The 20,300-nt window shown below is 55.4% G+C and overlaps 1 protein-coding gene across 1 annotated transcript in view; it reads left to right on the plus strand.

The window, feature by feature from the left end:
- Nucleotides 1-20,300, plus strand: part of LOC139256182 (nuclear pore complex protein Nup155-like) — a 123,442-nt gene that overhangs the window by 25,422 nt on the left and 77,720 nt on the right. Inside the window, exons 5-9 of the mRNA XM_070874128.1 lie at nt 2,178-2,270; nt 8,913-9,079; nt 9,502-9,607; nt 10,306-10,379; nt 11,137-11,228. Coding sequence (XP_070730229.1) covers nt 2,178-2,270; nt 8,913-9,079; nt 9,502-9,607; nt 10,306-10,379; nt 11,137-11,228 — 532 coding nt within the window. The remainder of the gene's footprint in view (nt 1-2,177; nt 2,271-8,912; nt 9,080-9,501; nt 9,608-10,305; nt 10,380-11,136; nt 11,229-20,300) is intronic.

Below are 20,300 nucleotides of genomic sequence, written 5' to 3' on the forward strand. Positions count from 1 at the left end.
GACCGATCGACGTACGGGACACTGCACTGGACACACTGATCGATCGACGTACCGGAGACCGCTCGGGACCCACTGACCGATCGACGTACCGGACACCGCTCTGGACACACTGACCGATCGACGTACCGGACACGGCTCGGGACACACTGACCGATCAACGTACCGGACACCACTCGGGACACACTGACCGATCAATGTACAGGACACCGCTCGGGACACACTGACCGATCGATGTACAGGACACCGCTCGGGACACACTGACCGATCGATGTACGGGACACCGCTCGGGACACACTGACCGATCGACGTACCGGACACTGCTCGGGACACACTGATCGATGTACGGGACACCGCTCAGGACACACTGTCCGATCGATGTACCGGACACGGCTCTGGACACACTGACCGATCGACGTACCGGACACTGCTCGGGACACACTGATCGATGTACGGGACACCGCTCGGGACACACTGATCGATGTACGGGACACGGCTCGGGACACACTGTCCAATCGATGTACCGGACACGGCTCTGGACACACTGACCGATCGATGTACCGGACACGACTCGGGACACACTGACCGATCGATGTACCGGACACGGCTCAGGACACACTGACCGATCGACGTACGGGACACCGCTCGGGACACACTGACCGATCGATGTACGGGACACGGCTCGGGACACACTGACCAATCGATGTACCGGACACCGCTCGGGACGCACTGACCGATCGATGTACCGGACACCGCTCGGGACACACTGACCGATCGATGTACCAGACACCTCTCGGGACACACGGATCGATCGATGTACCGGACACCACTCGGGACACACTGATCGATCGATGTACCGGACACCGCTCGGGACACACTGACCGATCGACGTACCGGACATGCCTCGGGACACACTGAACGATCGATGTACGGGACACGGCTCGGGACACACTGACCGATCGATGAACGGGACACGGCTCGGGACACACTGACCGATCAATGTACGGGACACACTGACCGATCGATGTACGGGACACCGCTCGGGACACACTGACCAATCGATGTACCGGACACCGCTCGGGACACACTGACCGATCGACGTACCGGACATGCCTCGGGACACACTGAACGATCGATGTACGGGACACCGCTCGGGACACACTGACCAATCGATGTACAGGACACCGCTCGGGACACACGGATCGATCGACGTACCGGACACTGCTCGGGACACACTGACCGATCGATGTACGGGACACTGATCGACGTACGGGACACCGCTCGGGACACACTGACCGTTCGACGTACGGGACACCGCTCGGGACACACTGACCGATCGATGTACGGGACACCGCTCGGGACACACTGACTGATCGATGTACGGGACACCGCTCGGGACACACTGACCGATCGATGTACGGGACACCGCTCGGGACACACTGACCGATCGATGTACGGGACACCGCTCGGGACACACTGACTGATCGATGTACGGGACACCACTCGGGACACATTGACCGATCGACGTACCGGACACCGCTCGGGACACACTGACCGATCGACGTACCGGACACCGCTCGGGGGACACTGACCGATCGATGTACCGGACACCGCTCGGGACACACTGACCGATCGACGTACCGGATACCGCTCGGGACACACTGACCGATCGATGTACCGGACACGGCTCGAGACACACTGACCGATCGATGTACCGGACATGCCTCGGGACACACTGACCGATCGATGTACGGTACACCGCTCGGGACACACTGACCGATCGATGTACAGGACACGGCTCGAGACACACCAATCGATGTACCGGACACCGCTCGGGACACACTGACCGATCGATGTACCGGACACCACTCGGGACATACTGACCGATCGATGTACCGGACACCGCTCGGGACACACTGACCGATCGATGTACCGGACACCGCTCGGGACACACTGACCGATCGATGTACGGCACACCGCTCGGGACACACTGACCGATCGATGTACCGGACACCGCTCGGGACACACTGACCGATCGATGTACGGCACACCGCTCGGGACACACTGACCGATCGATGTGCCGGACACTGCTGGACGTTGTGGCTGTGTGTCTGTCCCTGGCTTTGTGTTCCGTGACTCTGTCGAACTCTTCCAACATGAATCCAACTTTCTGGTTGTAGGGATATTCCAGCCTCACATCCGACAGCTGCTTGTACTGACCACTCCTGTCGACATCGTGATCCTGGGCGTCAGCTTCACCAACTCACAGACAGGTACAGGGCTCGCTGTGGGGGTCTGTGAACCGGCGGTGGGCGGGTACCCAATGTCCGGTGAAGTGGGAAGCTGCATCCGACGGGCAGGACCCTGGCTGATTTCCCATCTCTCTCTATCCCAGGGGTCACTGGGCAGTGATCAGGAGCAGGAACCCTGGCTGATTTCCCCTCTCTCTAACCCAGGGGTCAGTGGGCAGTGATCAGGAGCAGGAACCCTGGCTGATTTCCCTCTCTCTATCCCAGGCGTCACTGGGCAGTGATCAGGAGCAGGAACCCTGGCTGATTTCCCCTCTCTCTCTAACCCAGGGGTCACTGGGCAGTGATCAGGAGCAGGAACCCTGGCTGATTTCCCCTCTCTCTCTAACCCAGGGGTCACTGGGCAGTGATCAGGAGCAGGAACCCTGGCTGATTTCCCCTCTCTCTCTAACCCAGGGGTCACTGGGCAGTGATCAGGAGCAGGAACCCTGGCTGATTTCCCCTCTCTCTAACCCAGGGGTCACTGGGCAGTGATCAGGAGCAGGAACCCTGGCTGATTTCCCCTCTCTCTCTAACCCAGGGGTCACTGGGCAGTGATCAGGAGCAGGAACCCTGGCTGATTTCCTCTCTCTCTAACCCAGGAGTCACTGGGCAGTGATCAGGAGCAGGAACCCTGGCTGATTTCCCCTCTCTCTAACCCAGGGGTCACTGACAGTGATCAGGAGCAGGAACCCTGGCTGATTTCCCCTCTCTCTAACCCAGGGGTCACTGACAGTGATCAGGAGCAGGAACCCTGGCTGATTTCCCCTCTCTCTAACCCAGCTATCACTGGGCAGTCATCAGGAGCAGGAACCCTGGCTGATTTCCCCTCTCTCTAACCCAGGGGTCACTGGGCAGTGATCAGGTGCAGGAACCCTGGCTGATTTCCCCTCTCTCTCTAACCCAGGGGTCACTGGGCAGTGATCAGGAGCAGGAACCCTGGCTGATTTCCCCTCTCTCTAACCCAGCTATCACTGGACAGTGATCAGGAGCAGGAACCTTGGCTGATTTCCCCTCTCTCTAACCCAGGGGTCACTGGGCAGTGATCAGGTGCAGGAACCCTGGCTGATTTCCCTCTCTCTAACCCAGGGGTCACTGGACAGTGATCAGGAGCAGGAACCCTGGCTGATTTCCCCTCTCTCTAACCCAGCTATCACAGGCCAGTGATCAGGAGCAGGAACCTTGGCTGATTTCCCCTCTCTCTCTAACCCAGGGGTCAATGACAGATGGGAGCAATGGCATTTGGTTCCTGGGGAACTGGCGCCAGTACTGGGGTAAGAGGGGAGCTGTTCCGTGGGGACAGGCTCCACTTAGACCGTGCTGGGACTAGGGTCCTGGCAAATTGAATGGCTAGCACCGCAGAGAGGGCTTTAAACCAATTGGTGAGAAGTTCAGGTGAGCAAACATTTAAAAAGTCAAAGAAAACGGAGAAGGCAATAGAGCAGGATAGAACTGGGAAAGGAAAACCAGAGCGTGCCAGAAAGGGGCAGTATAAACATAAAGGTGAATCAGACAGTGGGGTCAAAGCAGGAAAAAATGGTACAAAAAACAAATTTAAAAGCTCTTTATCTGAACACACGCAGCATTTGTAACAAAATAGATGAGTTGACGGCACAAACAGATACAAATGGGTATGATGTGAGAGCCAGTACAGAGACGTGGTTACAAGGTGACCAAGGCTGGGAACTGAATATTCAGGGGTATTTGACAATTCGGAAGGACAGACAGAAAGGAAAAGGAGGTGGGGCAGCTCTGTTAATAAAGGATGGGATCAGTGCGTTAGTGAGAAACGATATTGACTCAGAGGATCGAGATGTTGTATCAGTTTGGGTGGAGTTAAGGAACAATAAGGGAAAAAGTCGCTGGTGGGTGTAGTCTATAGGCCCCCTAACAGTAGCTACACTGTTGGATGGAGCATAAATCAAGAAACAATGGAGGCTTGTAATGAAGGAATGGCAATAATCATGGGCGATTTTAACCTTCATATTGAATGGACAAAGCAAATTGACCAGGGTAGCCTTGAGGAAGAGTTCATGGAGTGTATCCGGGATAGTTTCCTTGAACAGTACGTTGGGAACCAACCAGGGGCAGGCTATCTTAGATCTGGTACTGTGTAATGAGACAGGATTAATAAACGATCTCCGAGTAAAAGATCCTCTCGGAATGAGTGACCATAACTTGGTTGTATTTCAAATTCAGTTGGAGGGTGAGAAAGTTGGATTGAGGGTTACCCGAACTAGTGTCCAAAGTTTAAATAAAGTAGACGACAAAGAGGGCAGAGTTGGCTAAAGTGGACTGGGAAAATAGATTAAAGTAATCATCACAGGCAGTCCCTTGGAATCGAGGAAGACTTGCTTCCACTCTTAAAATGAGTCCCTAGGTGGCTGAACAGTCCAATACAAGAACCACAGTCCCTGTCACAGGTGAGACAGACAGTGGTTGAGGGAAGGGGAGGGTGGGACAGGTTTGCCGCACGCTCCTTCAGCTGCTTGCGCTTGATTTCTGCATGCTCTCGGCGATGAGACTCGAGGTGCTCAGCGCACTCCTGGATGCACTTCCTCCACTTAGGGCGATCTTTGGCCAGGGACTCCCAAGTGTCGGTGGGGAATGTTGCTCTTTATCAGAGAGGCTTTGAGGGTGTCCCTGTAACGTTTCCTCTGCCCACCTTTGACTTGTTTGCCGTGAAGGAGTTCCGAGTAGAGCGCTTGTTTTGGGAGTCTTGTGTCTGACATGTGAACAATGTGGCCTGCCCAGTGGAGCTGATCGAGTGTGGTCAGTGCTTCACTGCTGGGGATGTTGGCCTGGTCGAGGACGCTAATGTTGGTGCATCTGTCCTCCCAGGGGATTTGTAGGATCTTGCGGAGACATCGTTGGTGGTATTTCTCCAGCGACTTGAGGTGTCTACTGTACATGGTCCATGTCTCTGAGCCATACAGGAGGGCGGGTATCACTACAGCCCTGTAGACCACGAGCTTGGTGGTAGATTTGAGGGCTTGGTCTTCGAACATACTTTTCCTCAGGCGGCCGAAGGCTGCATTGGCGCACTGGAGGCAGTGTTGGATCTCATCGTCAATGCCTGCTCTTGTTGATGGGAGCTCCCGAGATAGGGGAAGTAATCCACGGTGTCCAGGGCCACGCCGTGGATCTTGATGTTTGGGGGCAGTGCTGTGCGGTGAGGACAGGTTGGTAGAGGACCTTTGTCTTACTAATGTTTAGTGTAAGGCCCATGCTTTCATACGCCTCGGTAAATACATCGACTATGTCCTGGAGGTCAGCCTCTGTGTGTGCACAGACGCAGGCGTCGTCCGCGTACTGTAGCTCAACGACAGAGGTTGGAGTGGTCTTGGACCTGGCCTGGAGACGACGAAGGTTGAACAGCTTCCCACTGGTTCTGTAGTTAAGCTCCCCGCTGGAGTGGAGCTAATCAACTGTGAGGTAGGTGGAGCATGGCAGCGAGGAAGATTGAGAAGAGGGTTGGGGCAATGACACAGCCCTGTTTGACCCCGGTCAGGACGTGAATTGGGTCTGTGATGGATCCGTTGGTAAGGATCACGGCCTGCATGTCATCGTGGAGCAGGTGAAGGATGGTGACGTACTTTTGGGGGCATCCGAAACGGCGGAAGACTCTCCACGACCCTCGGTTGACAGTGTCGAAGGCCTTTGTAAGGTCGAAGAAGGCCATGTCTTGGGACTGGCGCTGTTCCCTGCATTTTTCCTGCAGCTGTTGCGCTGCAAAAATCATGGTCCGTTGTGCCCCGGAGGGGACGAAATCCGCACTGCGACGGTTGATGAGCAGTGGCAGACATTGAAAGATATTTCATAACTCGCAACAAAAATATATCCCAATGAGAAGGAAAGACTGAGAGAAGGGTAACCATCCGTGGCTAAATAAGGAAATAAGGGAGGGTATCAAATTGAAAACACGGGCATACAATGTGGCCAAGACTAGTGAGAGGCCAGAGGATTGGGAATCTTTTAAAAGCCAGCAAAGAACGACTAAAAAAATAATAGAGGGGGAAAATAAATTATGAAAATAAACTAACACGAAATATAAAAACAGATAGTAAGAGTTCCTACAAGTACATAAAAAGGAAAAAAGTGGCTAAAGTAAATGTTGGTCCCATGGAGGATGAGACTGGGGAATTAATAATGGGGAACAGGGAAATGGCAGAGACGTTGGAACAAGTATTTTTTATCGGTCTTCATGGTAGAAGACACTAAGAACATCCCAATAATAGATAATCAAGGGGCTATAGGGAGGGAGGAACTTAATACAATTACTATCATTAATGAAATAGTACTTGGTAAAATAATGGGACTAAAGGTGGACAAGTCCCCTGGACCTGACGGCTTCCATCCAAGGGTCTTAAAAGAAGTGGCTGCAGGGATAGTGGATGCATTGGTTGTAATCTACCAAAATTCCCTGGATTCTGGGGAGGTCCCAGCAGATTGGAAAACTGCAAATGTAACATCCCTATTGAAAAAAAGGAGGCAGACAAAGCAGGAAACTAGAGACCAGTTAGCCTAACATCTGTGGTTGGGAAAATGCTGGAGTCCATTATGAAGGAAGCAGTAGCAGGACATTTGGAAAAGCATAATTCAATCAAACAGAGTCAGCATGGTTTTATGAAAGGGAAATCATGTTTGACAAATTTGCTGGAGTTCTTTAAGGATGTAATGAACAGGGTGGATAAAGGGGAACCAGTGGATGTGGTGTATTTGGGTTTCCAGAAGGCATTCGATAAGGTGCCACATAAAAGGTTACTGCACAAGATAAAAGTTCACGGGGTTGGGGGTAAATATATTAGCATGGATAGAGGATTGGCTAACTAACAGAAAACAGAGGGTGGGGGGGGGGGGGCGGGGGGGGGGGGGGAAGGAAGGAAGCCGTTCCAGACGCCGGGAGGGAGGGAAGGACAGAAGGCTGCAGGAAGCCTCAGAAATTGAGGAGCCATTTCCCGTCGGCAAAAGGTGGGGGTCGTCGGGAAACGACTGCCTCAACTTTCTGAGGCTTCCTGCACCTTCTCACTGCTGCAGGAAGCCTCAGTGCTGAGGTGCTGATGGCAATGTGCTTTTATTAAAAAATGTTCAAAAATTAAACAGCTACAAAGAACTACAAAAATGGCCGAGTGCCGATGTTTCCTTCACACTGCGCGTGTGCCAACGCTCCAACGCGCACGCGCATCGTTGCCAGCAGGAAAAAAACTAATTTAAATAGTACCCGCCCCCTCCCACTTACAAAATCGGCGCGAGTGTTGGCTCCCCCCCCTGGGCGCCACGCCAAACAGACAAGGAGCTGCAGGGCGCTCCAGAATCGCGCGTTTTTTTCCGGCGCCGTTTTCAGAGGGGCGCCCGTTTTTTATTGTGTGGAAACTTGGGCCCAAAATCTCAGAATAAGGATCCGCCGATTTAAAACTGAGATGAGGAGGAATTTCTTGCCTGAGGTGGTAAATATGTGGAATTCTCTGCCCCAGAGAGCTGTGGAGGCTGGGTCACTGAATATATTTAAGGCGGAGATAGGCAAATTTTTGAGCAATAAGGGAGTGAAGGGTTATGGGGAGCGGGCAGGGAAGTGGAGCTGAGTCCATGATCAGATCAGCCACGATCATATTAAATGGCGGAGCAGGCTCGAGGGGCCGTATGGCCTACCCCTGCTCCTATTTCTTATGTTCTTATGACAAGTGATCAGGAGCAGGAACCCTGGCTGATTTCCCCTCTCTCTCTCTCTCTAACCCAGGGATCACTGGGCAGTGATCAGGAACAAGGATCCTGGCTGATTTCCCCCTCTCTCTCTAACGCAGGGGTCACTGGGCAGTGATCAGGAGCAGGAACCCTGGCTGATTTCCCCTCTCTCTCTCTCTCTAACCCAGGGATCACTGGGCAGTGATCAGGAACAAGGATCCTGGCTGATTTCCCCCTCTCTCTCTAACGCAGGGGTCACTGGGCAGTGATCAGGAGCAGGAACCCTGGCTGATTTCCCCCTCTCTCTCTAACCCAGGGGTCACTGGGCAGTGATCAGGAGCAGGAACCCTGGCTGATTTCCCCTCTCTCTAACCCAGGGGTCACTAGGCAGTGATCAGGAGCAGGAACCCTGGCTGATTTCCCCTCTCTCTAACCCAGGGGTCACTAGGCAGTGATCAGGAGCAGGAACCCTGGCTGATTTCCCCCTCTCTCTCTAACGCAGGGGTCACTGGGCAGTGATCAGGAGCAGGAACCCTGGCTGATTTCCCCTCTCTCTAACCCAGGGGTCACTAGGCAGTGATCAGGAGCAGGAACCCTGGCTGATTTCCCCTCTCTCTAACCCAAGGGTCACTAGGCAGTGATCAGGAGCAGGAACCCTGGCTGATTTCCCCTCTCTCTAACCCAGGGGTCACTGGACAGTGATCAGGAACAGGGATCCTGGCTGATTTCCCCTCTCTCTAACCCAGGGGTCACTGGACAGTGATCAGGAACAGGGATCCTGGCTGATTTCCCCTCTCTCTAACCCAGGGATCACTGGGCAGTAATCAGGAGCAGGAACTCTGTGGAAATCAGGGACTGAGTATTTGGCCTGAGTTGTCAGTCTGGCTTTGTGTGGGTGGAGTGAGGTTTGAGAGAGTGCACTAATCCTATTGCTCTTTTCCCAAGGTCTGGGAATCTTGAATGACAGCTTGTGTGGAGGTATGCAGCTCCTGCCAGACCCGCTGTACTCCATTCCCACAGACAACACTTACCTCCTGGCAGTCACTGCCACAGACACTGGACGCATATTCCTGGCTGGCAAGGACGGCTGTTTGTATGAAGTCGCCTATCAGGTAAATACGATCATTTTCTCTTGCTGCACTGAATTGTGTGATGGTATTGTGGCTGGCAGTATGACGGGCGGGGGTTTGTGTGACGGAGGAGGTTGCAGTGGGCGGGGGGGGGGCGCGGGCTGTGGGGGGGTGGGGTGGTGGTGGAGAGCAGGAAGGGTGGGGGGGGAACAGGGGGAGGGCAGGCGGCGTGTGGGGTTGAGGGGGTGGTATTTTGAGGCAGCCAGGAGACTTGTAGCGGACGGTGGGAGGTTGTGGTTAGCGGGGGCGGTGGGGGATGGGGGGGGGGGGAGAGAGAGCGGGGTGGGAGCGCGAGGTGGGGGTGGGGGAGAGAGCGGGGCGGGAGCGCGAGGCAAGGGCGGGGTGCGGTGTGGGGGAGCGGGCAGTGTGTGTGTTTTAATCCATCCATCTCCCTGGTATTCCAGGCCGAGGCGGGTTGGTTTAGCCAGCGATGCAGGAAGATAAATCACTCCAAGAGCTCCCTGTCCTTCCTGGTTCCCTCGTTGCTGCAGTTCACCTTCTCTGAAGACGGTGAGTAGAATCGAAGCTGTGTGTGGGCCCCGGGCACAGGCTGTGGATCTGAGTACAATGTCTTTGTCCAGCGGACCTGCTCATGAGCTTCAACATCTCCGCAGGTCACACAACAGTCGCCAACCTGGACCTGGCTTTGATTTGCAGAGCAGGAGCAGGCTGCTGCTGGTGAACTGGAGCAATTCAGCATCAGCCCAAGGGCCGTGAGCACTTGGTCCAGTGGGAATTGTTGGAGGGATACTGCTGTACGGTGGCTGTGTGTCGTGCAGAGGAACATCGTAATCGCTAGTCGGAAAAATACCCAAATCCAGCGAGTTTTACCATCCTGATGGTCGCAGAATATCGTGGAGTTGTTGGCTAATCACAGCCATCGATCTCGATCAATGAGTCGAGGTCAGAGCCAGGCATGAGCCGATGAAAAGCCCCAGAGCTTTGTGAACCAGGGGACCAATGTCACCTGTTCCCCCCCCCCCCCACCCTCCCCCCGAGCTCGCTGCACTCACCACCCGTCCCATCTCCAATTACCCACATCCCCAAATCTTATATTCTGAAAGATGTCCGTCGAATGTACACTTCACTGGATCAAAGCAAACTTCTCCCACAGGCTCCCCATGGATTGACCCCTCGATCACTGAACCATTGTTGCCACAGCCTTGGGCTTTGTCACTTTTATTTGCTAATTGTTTTCCTGTCTCCAGACCCGATCGTTCAGATCGCCATCGATAACTCTCGCAACATCCTGTACACTCGCTCCGAGAAGGGAGTCCTGCAGGTAGGGAGCGGCTGTGTGTGCGCGAGGGGCTGCCGCCCATTGGCTGTGTGTGCGCGAGGGGCTGCCGCCCATTGGCTGTGTGTGCGCGAGGGGCTGCTGCCCATTGGCTGTGTGCGCGCGAGGGGAGGGGCTGCCGCCCATTGGCTGTGTGCGCGCGAGGGGAGGGGCTGCCGCCCATTGGCTGTGTGTGCGCGAGGGGAGGGGCTGCCGCCCATTGGCTGTGTGCGCGCGAGGGGAGGGGCTGCCGCCCATTGGCTGTGTGTGCGCGAGGGGAGGGGCTGCCGCCCATTGGCTGTGTGCGCGCAAGGGGAGGGGCTGGCGCCCATTGACTGTGTGTGCCCGAGGGGAGGGGCTGCCGCCCATTGGCTGTGTGTGCGCGAGGGGAGGGGCTGCCGCCCATTGGCTGTGTGTGCGCGAGGGGCTGCCGCCATTGGCTGTGTGCGCGCGAGGGGAGGGGTTGTCGCCCATTGGCTGTGTGCGCCCCGAGGGCCTGTCGCCCATTGGCTGTGTGCGCCCGAGGGCCTGTCGCCCATTGGCTGTGTGCGCCCGAGGGGCTGTCGCCCATTGGCTGTGTGCGCCCGAGGGGCTGTCGCCCATTGGCTGTGTGCGCCCGAGGGGCTGTCGCCCATTGGCTGTGTGCGCTGGAGGGGCTATCGCCCATTGGCTGTGTGACACCCATTGGCTGTGTGACTCCCGCTCGCCCCAACACCCATCCTCTGTGCTACAGAGAGACTGACTCGTTTGCTCTGGTTTTCAGGTGTATGACCTGGGTCTTGAAGGCCATGGGATGAGCCGAGTGGCCTCCATATCTCAGAATTCCCTTGTTTCTGCAGCAGGTAACATAGCCAGGTGAGTGTGTGTCCTGCCTGGAGGCAGCTGGTCAGCTCTTGTGTCTTGTGATTGGTGCTGTGACTGCCACAAATGATGCTACTCAGCACGTTGCCACATTGTTCAGCGGTGTCAACAAGCACTTCGCAAACAATGTGAAACTTCAGCTATCGGCCATGGCTCAGTGGTAACGATTCAGCAGAATATTTTGGGTTCAAGCCCCACTCCAGAGACTTGAGCACATTATCCAGGCAGTGCTGAGGGAGCGCCGCTCTGTCGGAGGGGCAGTACTGAGGGAGCGCCGCACTGTCGGAGGGGCAGTACTGAGGGAGCGCCGCACTGTCAGAGGGGCAGTACTGAGGGAGCGCCGCACTGTCAGAGGGGCAGTGCTGAGGGAGCGCCGCACTGTCGGAGGGGCAGTACTGAGGGAGCGCCGCACTGTCAGAGGGGCAGTACTGAGGGAACGCCGCATGTCGGAGGGGCAGTGCTGAGGGAGCGCCGCACTGTCGGAGGGGCAGTACTGAGGGAGCGCCGCACTGTCGGAGGGGCAGTACTGAGGGAGCGCCGCACTGTCGGAGGGGCAGTACTGAGGGAGTGCCGCACTGTCGGAGGGGCGGTACTGAGGGAGCGCCGCACTGTCGGAGGGGCGGCACTGAGGGAGCGCCGCACTGTCGGAGGGGCGGTACTGAGGGAGTGCCGCACTGTCGGAGGGGCAGTACTGAGGGAGTGCAGCACTGTCGGAGGGGCGGTACTGAGGGAGCGCAGCACTGAGGGAGCGCCGCACTGTCGGAGGGGCGGTACTGAGGGAGTGCCGCACTGTCGGAGGGGCAGTACTGAGGGAGCGCCGCACTGTCGGAGGGGCGGTACCGAGGGAGTGCCGCACTGTTGGAGGGGCGGTACTGAGGGAGCATCGCACTGTCGGAGGGACAGTACTGAGGGAGCAGCATCATCATTATCATAGGTAGTCCCTCGGAATTGAGGAAGGCTTGCTTCCACTCCTAAAGTGAGTTCTTTGGTGACTAAACAGTCCAATACGAGAGCCACAGACTGTCACAGGTGGGACTGACATTCGTCAGGGGAAGTGGGGCGGTGAGTGGGACTGATTTGTCGCACGTTCCTTCCGCTGCCTGCGCCTAACCTCTTCGCGTTCCTGGCGTTGAGACTCGAGGTGCTCAGCACCCTCCCGGATGCACTTCCTCCACTTCGGGCGATCTTTGGCCAGGGACTCCCAGGTGTCAGTGGGGATGTTGCACTTTATCAGGGAGGCTTTGAGGGTGTCCTTGTAACGTTTCCGCTGCCCACCTTTGGCTCGTTTGCCGAGAAGGAGTTCTGAGTAGAGCGCTTGCTTTGGGAGTCTCGTGTCTGTGATGCGAACTATGTGGCCTGCCCAGCGAAGCTGATCGAGTGTGGTCAGTTCTTCAAGGGTGGGGATGTTGGCCTGGTCGAGGACGCTAACGTTGGTGCATCTGTCCTCCCGGGGATTTGTAGGATCTTGCGGAGACATCGTTGGTGGTATTTCTCCAGTGACTTGAGGTGTCTACTGTACATGGTCCATGTCTCTGAGCCATACAGGACAAAGAGTATTACTACACCCCTGTAGACCATGAGCTCAGTGGTAGATTTGAGGGCCTGGTCTTCAAACACTCTTTTCCTCGGGCGGCCGAAGGCTACACTGGTGCACTGGAGGCGATGCTGAATCTACACATCAATGTCTGCCTTTGTTGATAAGAGGCTCCCGAGGTATGGGAAATGGTCCATGTTGTCCAGGACCGTGCCGTGGATCTTGATGACTGGAGGGCAGTGCTGTGCGGTGATGACAGGCTGGTGAAGGACCTTTGTCTTACGGATGTTAAGCGTAAGGCCCATGCGTCCATATGCCTCAGTGAATACATTGACTATATCCTGGAGTTCAGCCTCTCAATGTGCACAGACACAGACGTCGTCCACATACTGCAGCTCAATGTCAGAGGTTGGGGTGATCTTAGACCTGGCCTGGAGACGGCGTAGGTTAAACAGGTTCCCTCTGGTTCTGTAGTTTAATTCCACTCCAGCGGGGAGCTTGTTGACTGTGAGGTGGAGCATGGTGGCGAGGAAGATTGAGAAGAGGGTTGGAGCGATAACGCAGCCCTGTTTGACCCCGGTCCGGACGTGGATTGGGTCTGTAATGGATCCGTTGGTAAGGATCACGGCCTGCATGTCATCGTGGAGCAGGCGAAGGATGTTGACAAACTTTTGGAGGCATCCGAAACGGAGGAGGACGCTCCATAGACCCTCGCGGTTGACAGTGTCAAAGGCCTTTGTAAGATCGAAGGTCATGTATAAGGGCTGGCGCTGCTCCCTGCATTTTTCCTGCAGCTGTCTCGCTGCAAAGATCTTGTCTGTTGTGCCCCGTAGGGGACAAAATCTGCTTTATGACTCCGGGAGGAGCTCCTCGGCCGGCCACAGGGTGAAGACAACTGAGGAGAACTCGAGTGACAACGTTCCCAGTGGCTGAAAGCAGGGAGATTCCCCTGTAGTACTGCAGTCGGACTTGTCCCCCTTTTTAAAAATGGTCACAATCACTGCATCTCTGAGATCTCCAGTCATGCTCTCCTCCCTCCAGATGAGAGAGATGAAGTCATGTATCCGCGCCAACAGCGCCTCTCCGCCATACTTTAGCACCTCAGCAGGGATTCCATCCGCACCCGTAGCTTTGTTATTCTTGAGCTGTTTTATGTCTTTGCCAACCCCGTGCAACATTGGGGTTTCACTGAGGTGTGGCGGGTCGCATGCTGCGGGATGGGGTCGAGAACACTCGAGTCAAAGGCAGAGTCTTGATTGAGGAGATCTTCAAAGTGCTCCTTCCATCGGGCCCTGACAGCCTCGGTGTCCTTAATGAGTGTTTCCCCGTTCTTGGCCAGGAGCAGGGTGGGCCCTTGGGAGTTTGGACCGTAGATGGCCTTGACTGCAGCGAAGAATCCTCGCATATCGTGGCTGTCGGCCAGTTGTTGTATCTCCTGTGCTTTCTCCATCCACCACCTGTTCTTTAGGTCCCGGGTTTTTTGCTGGACCTGAGCCTTGAGCCGACTGTAATGTTGTTTTGCAGCTCCTGAGTTGGGCTGTTGCTTGAGGCTCAGAAATGCTTTGTGCTTGCGGTCTATTAGATTTTCGATCTCCTGATCATTTTCATCAAACCAGTCCTGATGTTTTCTGGTTGAGTGACCAAGTGTCTCTTCACAGGCACTGGTTATAGAGGCCTGGAGGGCAGACCAAGCGCTGTGGGGATTCAGCATCTCGGGGTCATCAAGGCACGCCAGATTGGCTGTGAGGCGCTGGCTGTATAGGGCTCTCTTAGCTGGGTCTCTAAGTGTCCCGGCACTTTTTTGCGGAACTGCTTCTGCTGTCCCCTCTGCTTTGGGGCGATGTTAATGTTGATGATGGATTGGATTAGGTGATGGTCCATCCAGCAGTCGTCAGCTCCTGTCATGGCGTGGGTGATGCACACATCCTTGCAATCCCTGGCTCGGACGATGACATAGTCGAGCAGGTGCCAGTGTTTGGAGCGAGGGTGTTGCTACGATGCCTTGTATTTGTCCCTCTGGCGGAACAGGTTGTTGGTGATGAGGAGTTCATGTTCTCGACATTTTGTCAGGAGTAGCGTACCGCTGGAGTTGGCATTCCCTACACCCCTCTCTGTCAATCACATCTCCCCAGGGGGCTGTGTCTTTGCCGATCCTGGCATTAAAGTCACCTAGGATCTTCAATTTGTCGCCCGCAGGGACGCGGGACAGGGATGTCTCGAGGTTGGAATAAAAACCCTCTTTAGCCTCATCCATTGCATCGAGTGTGGGGGCTACGCACTGATGACTGTGGCACAGTGGTTCCGAGATAGGGTGATATGGAGAGCCATGAGGCGTTCGTTGACCCCACAGGGGGAGTCTTTGAGGCAGTTGACCAGCTCATTTTTGACGACAAAGCCGACTCCTTGAAGGCGGCGTTCTGCCTCTGGTTTCCCTTTCCAGAAGAAGGTGTAATCTCCACCATGTTCCTTTAACTGGCCTTCCCCTGCCCGCCGGGTCTCGCTTAGGGCGGCGATGTCAGTGTCAAAACGTCTGAGTTCCCGAGCAACTATCACGGTGCGGAGTTCCGGCCTGTTGCTGTTGGGATTGTCCGAACTTCATACTGACGGAGTGGAAGATGCCTGTGCGTGAGTTCTTTTAACATGGGGTGGCCGCTGCACACCAGCAACCACACGGGCTTAGCTGAACAAGGTCTTGGTCCGGTGGCAAGGGCATCGAAGGCAACTGGAGACCAGGCACAGCTCGATAAGCCTGATTGCCGACAGCGAAGTGTTGGCCGCAAGCTCTGCGCCGGGTAGCGCCATCAATGGTAGATGGCCCGAGGCTGGGCTGGGGGGCAGGCATTAGGAAGGTCAGCTGTCGGCTCGGGTTCCCAGGGATGTTTTGGAAAGTTCCTTCCAAGGTTAAAAATTTACCCAAAGTTGTTCTAAAAGTTCAAGAGTTTAAAAGTATTTCCAAATTATTGAAAAGAAAAGTTACATAAGTTGATTGAAGATTTAATAAACAGATTAAGAGTTTGTGAAAAGTTGATTTATTTTAAAAAGTCTAAAATGTAAATGGCATTGTTAAAAAGTTAGTGTTCACCGCGAGCGACCGAGGGCAGGTACAGCCCATCGTTGGACCCGGAGTGCATTGTTGGGCCGGGCCCTCGGGCCGAAGGGACCCGGAGTGTGTCATTGGGCCGGGCCCACTGACCGAAGGGACCCGGAGTGTGTCGTTGGGCCGGGCCCACTGACCGAAGGGACCCGGAGTGTGTTGTTGGGCCGGGCCCTCTGACCGAAGGGACCCGGAGTGTGTTGTTGGGCCGGGCCCTCTGACCGAAGGGACCCGGAGTGTGTCGTTGGGCCGGGCCCACTGACCGAAGGGATCCGGAGTGTGTCGTTGGGCCGGGCCCACTGACCGAAGGGACCCGGAGTGTGTCGTTGGGCCGGGCCCTCTGACCGAAGGGACCCGGAGTGTGTCGTTGGGCCGGGCCCTCGGGCCGAAGGGACCCGGAGTGTGTCGTTGGGCCGGGCCCTCGGGCCGAAGGGACCCGGAGTGTGTCGTTGGGCCGGGCCCTCTGACCGAAGGGACCCGGAGTGTGTCGTTGGGCTGGGCCCTCTGACCGAAGGGACCCGGAGTGTGTCGTTGGGCTGGGCCCTCTGACCGAAGGGACCCGGAGTGTGTTGTTGGGCCGGGCCCTCGGGCCGAAGGGACCCGGAGTGCATTGTTGGGCCGGGCCCACTGACCGAAGGGACCCGGAGTGTGTCGTTGGGCTGGGCCCTCTGACCGAAGGGACCCGGAGTGCATTGTTGGGCCGGGCCCACTGACCGAAGGGACCCGGAGTGTGTCGTTGGGCTGGGCCCTCTGACCGAAGGGACCCGGAGTGTGTTGTTGGGCCGGGCCCTCGGGCCGAAGGGACCCGGAGTGCATTGTTGGGCCGGGCCCACTGACCGAAGGGACCCGGAGTGTGTCGTTGGGCCGGGCCCTCTGACCGAAGGGACCCGGAGTGTGTCGTTGGGCCGGGCCCACTGACCGAAGGGACCCGGAGTGTGTTGTTGGGCCGGGCCCTCGGGCCGAAGGGACCCGGAGTGTGTTGTTGGGCCGGGCCCTCTGACCGAAGGGACCCGGAGTGTGTCGTTGGGCCGGGCCCTCTGACCGAAGGGACCCGGAGTGTGTCGTTGGGCCGGGCCCACTGACCGAAGGGACCCGGAGTGTGTCGTTGGACCGGGCCCTCTGACCGAAGGGACCCGGAGTGTGTCGTTGGGCTGGGCCCTCGGGCCGAAGGGACCCGGAGTGTGTTGTTGGGCCGGGCCCTCTGACCGAAGGGACCCGGAGTGTGTCGTTGGGCCGGGCCCTCTGACCGAAGGGACCCGGAGTGTGTCTCACCCGCTGCCTCAGACACAACCGCCCCCAACACACTACTCCTGACACACGCTACTCCTGACAAAGGTACAACATTCACAGTCTGTTCTTGGCACCTCCACCAACGAGTGTTGCCGGCAATAACAAAGAACGACTTGCATTGATACTGCTACTGCTACCGTCCCCGAGTAAAACTCTCCAGCTACAGTATAAATGTGTGGGAGCCAGCCAACCAACATGTGTAAATTCCCTGACCCTGACCCTGACCCTGCTGCAAGACACCAAGGCCACTGGAGTGCCGCACTGTCGGAGGGGCAGTACTGAGGGAGTGCTGCACTGTCGGAGGGGCAGTACTGAGGTAGCGCTGCACTGTCGGAGGGGCAGTACTGAGGGAGCGCCGCACTGTCGGAGGGGCAGTACTGAGGGAGAGCCGCACTGTCGGAGGGGCAGTACTGAGGGAGCGCCGCACTGTCGGAGGGGCAGTACTGAGGGAGCGCCGCACTGTCGGAGGGGCAGTACTGAGGGAGCGCTGCACTGTCGGAGGGGCAGTACTGAGGGAGCGCCGCACTGTCGGAGGGGCAGTACTGAGGGAGCGCCGCACTGTCGGAGGGGCAGTACTGAGGGAGTGCTGCACTGTTGGAGGGGCGGTACTGAGGGAGAGCCGCACTGTCGGAGGGGCAGTACTGAGGGAGTGCTGCACTGTCAGAGGGGCAGTACTGAGGGAGCGCCGCACTGTCGGAGGGGCAGTACTGAGGGAGATCTGCACTGTGGGAGGGGCATTACTGAGGGAGTGCCGCACTGTCGGAGGGGCAGTACTGAGGGAGCGCCGCACTGTCGGAGGGGCAGTACTGAGGGAGCGCCGCACTGTCGGAGGGGCAGTACTGAGGGAGCGCCGCACTGTCGGAGGGGCAGTACTGAGGGAGCGCCGCACTGTCGTAGGGGCAGTACTGAGGGAGCGCCGCACTGTCGGAGGGGCAGTACTGAGGGAGAGCTGCACTGTCGGAGGGTCAGTGCTGAGGGAGAGCCGCACTGTCGGAGGGGCAGTACTGAGGGAGCGCAGCACTGTCAGAGGTGCTGCCTTTTAGATGCGATGTTAAAGCGGTGTCTTGTCTGCTGCCTCTTATAGATGTAAAAGATCCCACTGCACTATTTCGAAGAAAAGGAGGGGAGTTCTTCGTGCTGCACTGTCCAATATTTAAACCTCAACCAACATCATTTTTTTTTTAAACCCCTGATTATTTGGTTGTTTATCACTGCTGGTGTGGGAGCTTGCTGTACACACATTGGCTGACGCAGTTCCGATATTACAACATTGACCACGCTTTAAATAAAAGGGCTTCATTGGCTGTAAAGTGCTTGGTCACGTGCTGAGGAGGTGAAAGATGTTTGGGTGTGGATATTTTTTCACGTTTATAAGTTGTCTCAAGGTCAAGGCACTCGTTGACTTTCAGAGGAAATAATTACAAGAACCATGACTGCTGCTGTCACATGTACCACAACCATTACCACGAATAATGCCACGTGTACAACAGGCAGAGAGGGAGCGATTCACAGCCTCGGGTCTGACTCGGTCCATTGTGAGACCTGCATGCCAACCCTTTATCCCTTCTTTCCCTCTGGCTGCCTGACAATGTGCCTGTGTCAAAGTATGACTCCATCCCATTACTCAATTTCAGTTTTAACAAGAATAATGTGGCGCGCACTCCTGAATTTTCCCGGTCTGTGGTCGGTGCCACACAAGGCTGGAGCTCAGTGCCGGTTCCGTGCCTGTTCTTTACCCACTGACTGAACATTACTCACACTCTCAGCTCACTCACTGAACATTACTCACACTCTCAGCTCACTCACTGACCATTACTCACACTCTCAGCTCACTCACTGAACATTACTCACACTCTCAGCTCACTCACTGAACATTACTCACACTCTCAGCTCACTGAACATTACTCACACTCTCAGCTCACTGAACATTACTCACACTCAGCTCACTCACTGAACATTACTCACACTCTCAGCTCACTCAATGAACATTACTCATACTCTCAGCTCACTGAACATTACTCACACTCTCAGCTCACTGAACATTGCTCACACTCTCAGCTCACTGAACATTACTCACACTCTCAGCTCACTCACTGAACATTACTCACACTCTCAGCTCACTGAACATTACTCACACTCTCAGCTCACTGAACATTACTCACACTCTCAGCTCACTCAGTGAACATTACTCACACTCTCAGCTCACTGAACATTACTCACACACTCAGCTCACTCACTGAACATTACTCACACTCTCAGCTCACTCACTGAACATTACTCACACTCTCAGCTCACTGAACATTACTCTCAGCTCAGTCACTGAACATTACTCACACTCTCAGCTCACTGAACATTACTCACACTCTCAGCTCAGTCACTGAACATTACTCACACTCTCAGTTCACTCACTGAACATTACTCACACTCTCAGCTCACTCACTGAACATTGCTCACACTCTCAGCTCACTGAACATTACTCACACTCTCAGCTCACTCACTGAACATTACTCACACTCTCAGCTCACTCACTGAACATTACTCACACTGACAGCTCACTCACTGAACATTACTCACACTCTCAGCTCACTCACTGAACATTACTCACACTCTCAGCTCACTGAACATTACTCACACTCTCAGCTCAGTCACTGAACATTACTCACACTCTCAGCTCACTGAACATTACTCACACTCTCAGCTCAGTCACTGAACATTACTCACACTCTCAGCTCACTCACTGAACATTACTCACACTCTCAGCTCACTGAACATTACTCACACTCTCAGCTCACTCACTGAACATTACTCACACTTTCAGCTCACTGAACATTACTCACACTCTCAGCTCAGTCACTGAACATTACTCACACTCTCAGCTCACTGAACATTACTCACACTCTCAGCTCACTGAACATTACTCACACTCTCAGCTCACTGAACGTTATTCACACTCTCAGCTCACTGAACATTACTCACACTCTGAGCTCACTGAACATTACTCACACTCTCAGCTCGCTCACTGAACATTACTCACACTCTCAGCTCACTCACTGAACATTACTCACACTCTCAGCTCACTGATCATTACTCACACTCACAGCTCACTGAACATTACTCACACTCTCAGCTCACTGATCATTACTCACAC

This window comes from Pristiophorus japonicus, unplaced genomic scaffold, assembly GCF_044704955.1.
Source record: "Pristiophorus japonicus isolate sPriJap1 unplaced genomic scaffold, sPriJap1.hap1 HAP1_SCAFFOLD_688, whole genome shotgun sequence".
Lineage (NCBI taxonomy): Eukaryota > Metazoa > Chordata > Chondrichthyes > Pristiophoridae > Pristiophorus > Pristiophorus japonicus.